Source organism: Verticillium alfalfae, genomic scaffold, assembly GCF_000150825.1.
Source record: "Verticillium alfalfae VaMs.102 supercont1.2 genomic scaffold, whole genome shotgun sequence".
NCBI lineage: Eukaryota > Fungi > Ascomycota > Sordariomycetes > Glomerellales > Plectosphaerellaceae > Verticillium > Verticillium alfalfae.
Genome location: NW_003315037.1, coordinates 2083155 through 2086227, shown reverse-complemented (window position 1 = coordinate 2086227; position 3073 = coordinate 2083155). Strand labels below are relative to the sequence as shown.

Genomic DNA, 3073 nt, shown 5'->3' with positions numbered 1-3073 from the left:
CACAGCGCTGCAATCACCATTCGAATCACAATACCTTGCATGGAAAAAGAAACTGGAAAGTTCTCGCAAGCTGGGGAAAAGGTGCAAGAGCTTCTAAGCGTTTCATAGACCCGATTACTATACTAGAACTTCCTTTCATCACTCTCAGTACCTATGCCCGCAAGCGACATGGTTGAACCGCGTAGGCAACGATATCAAAGTGGCCACGTCTGTAGCGGCAGCTTCAGCTTCAGTTTCATGGTCCGAACATAGATCTCATGTACGTTACAACTAGCTGCGAAGCGGCACGGGCTTGTGTCGGCCTATACGATGGATATGTAATAATGGCGTGCTACGGCGGCTAACGTTACCGTGATCAACTTGACGGAAGGCAAAGGCCCGAATCTCTTGAAGCTTGAGACAAAACGGTGGAGGCATAACTTTGTAGCCAGAATGTGCTCTTGTGACGACGGAATAAAAGCATAGCTAGTTCGTCTTCTACCGTGCTCGTGTTCCGTAGTTCTATCTCCGCCGGAAAAGTATGTTCAATACATCAACTGCCACGCCGTAACATCCTCGCGCCTTCTCGACGGCATTGACAATGTTAACCCACCTCCACACGAACATGTCGGCGTCCGTATAGTCTTCTGCATAGCATTCCCAGATGGCCTTCTTCTCGGCCTTTCCCTCCAGCGCGGCTGGGCCCTCGCCATCCTGCACGCTGGGCCCGATGACCAGCGCCCGGCCGACGATGGTCTCGTCCGCCACGAGCCTCGTCGCGGCGTCGATGACGTCCGGGAACTGTGCGCCGCCCGCGCCGCCTGACAGGAGAACGGCTTCGACAGCGGCGGGAAACATGTTGGAGCCGCTGATGAAGTAGGGGCACACCATGTTCACACGAATGCCATGCTTCCAGGCCGAGCCCCGCAGGCAGCGGAAGAGACCGGTGATGGCATGCTTGGAAATAGTATACTGCGTCTGCTCGACAAAGGGAACCAGTCCGGCCACAGAGCCCAGAAGCAGGAGGCAGCGGTCGCGGCTCTTGTCGACCGTTTGCCAGGTAGCGTTCCTGGCGGCATTGAGCTTGTTGGCACCGCCGTTGCGCGGGAGCCAGAACATGGCGAGATGGGCCGTGTGCATGGCGGCCGTGATATTGATGTCGATAGTCGTGGTACTTGGTCTCGTGGGTGCGTCCGGGTCGTCAGCACAGGCCATAGGGTTCTCGAAGTGAGAATTATCCAAGGGGCGGCTGATGCCGGCGTTGGCAACGACAATGTCTATGCCGCCATGTGGCGACGCAGCGGCCGTGTCCTTGAAGAACGCCACCTGGGAGTCCCAGTTTCCAACATCGCAATGGAAGTAATGGTGTGCGCCTCTTGGATGATCTCTCCTGAGCTCGGCAACAAGATTCTGACCGGCCTCGTCGTTAATATCGCCAACAGCAATATTGGCTCCATTGGAAGCCCATTGGCGAGCGAAAGCAGCCCCTATTCCCAGAGCGCCGCCGGTGATGAGAATCGTCTTGCCGACGAGGCCTGATACATCGTAGGGAGTTGTCGTGTCGACAGGGTCAGAGAGCCGCACGGCTTTGGTCAGATTGTGAGACCCCATGAGCCTTGACGAGTCTTCTGTTGTGGTGAGCGTGGCTTTGTGAAGTCACGATTGAACCCTGGATTTCATCTTCAGCCAAAATACCCAAGATGTTGAGACCAACAAGGGGGGCCAGGTCAACAGGCTTACGCAGTTCAACCAATCATAAACCGGCTTGTCTTTATGTTCGCTCCGAAGCGACGAATAGAGAGTCCAGAGGGGATCCCATCCCTTGAATGCGAATATTTGCTTTTGCGCCATCTGGAACAGCCACCTACCACCCCTCTCAGCCAGCCAACGGACCAAAGATCCGCGGAAACAGCGGTGAGAGCGCTTTCCCAATGGCAGCCTTGGAGGCAAGCTGATCAGACCGAGAGCTTATGATAAATGCACTCATGTAGAATGAAAGAAAACCCGTTGCGGACAGGTGACGAGAAGCCAGCGCAGGTGGTGGGATGCAAGAAACAATAGGGCATATGCACCGTGCACACACTCCAGCAACGAGATGCCGGCAACCCTGGCGCACCTGGGTAGTGTAATTTGACCCCTCATGGACTGACTCGACCCGGCTCAGTCTATCTAGATTAGCAGAGGCAGCAACTGCCACCGGCAGGAAATCTATATGGCTCTGGCGAGTGCGTCAGCTCGTCTCGATTCTCTGCCCTGTTCGACGTCCCTGCAGCTGCAGCCCCGCGCTCAATGAACAAGTCTCCGAGCGCGTTGCCAATTAACTACGAGGCAAACACTACCTGTTTTCGATCCCGCAGCGGCGGTGCGGGGTGAAAGTGAAAGGTCGAATAGCGGATCAGCCGGACTCTGTATTAGAGTCGCTAGGCTGTCTTAATGTATCTCCTCAAGGTGACATCCGGTGTATAAGTGCATGATGAGGGTCGCCATTTTAGCGCAGAGGACAGGCCCTTGTTACCTTTACATCCATTTCGATCTTGGCTTCCTGATGCCATGTTGCCGGGCTGCGAACATGAGTCGCTGGACAGATGTTGGGCTCGTAGGTCCTGCAATCAAAACCAAGCGCCCCCAAATACTTTGAGTACGACACCTTGATCTATTTGGTGGGCAGGACGTCTGTGGTAGATTGACATGCTGGAGCGGGCCGACGCTCTGTTAGAGTCGTGGCTGGAAGGTACATGCCAGCTCAGCCAGACTCACTCCAGTATCTTTTGGCACTGGCCTTGCATGATTCGTCACGTCTCATAGACATTTGACAGTTTCGTCAGGTGATGCTTTGGACAGAGTGTTGTCGCCGCGTGACGAGACGACATCGCCAAAAAGAAGGCATCGTCGTTGTGGTTGGTACTTGACAGCGTTTCTTTTGAAATTGACGAAATGCGACACAACTGGAAGAACAAGAACAGGAAAAAAGTACCATGACAGTCGTCTCGCGAACGGCTGCTTCTACAACCTCGCGAATCTCGCTTGTGCTGGGAGGTCGTCACGCTTTTGAAAGGCCGTGACGAAACCTTCGTGACAAAGTGATCGCAGCCCC

General features: G+C 54.5%; 1 protein-coding gene across 1 annotated transcript; it reads right to left on the bottom strand.

Annotated features, from left to right (window-relative positions):
• Window positions 1–501: 501 nt before the first annotated feature.
• On the bottom strand, window positions 502–1590 carry VDBG_02101 (AdhA; the record flags this gene model as incomplete). Its single annotated transcript, XM_003007867.1, has 1 exon — window positions 502–1590. The coding sequence occupies one exon, from the start codon at window positions 1588–1590 to the stop codon at window positions 502–504; it is 1089 nt and encodes a 362-aa protein (XP_003007913.1).
• Window positions 1591–3073: the final 1483 nt, after the last annotated feature.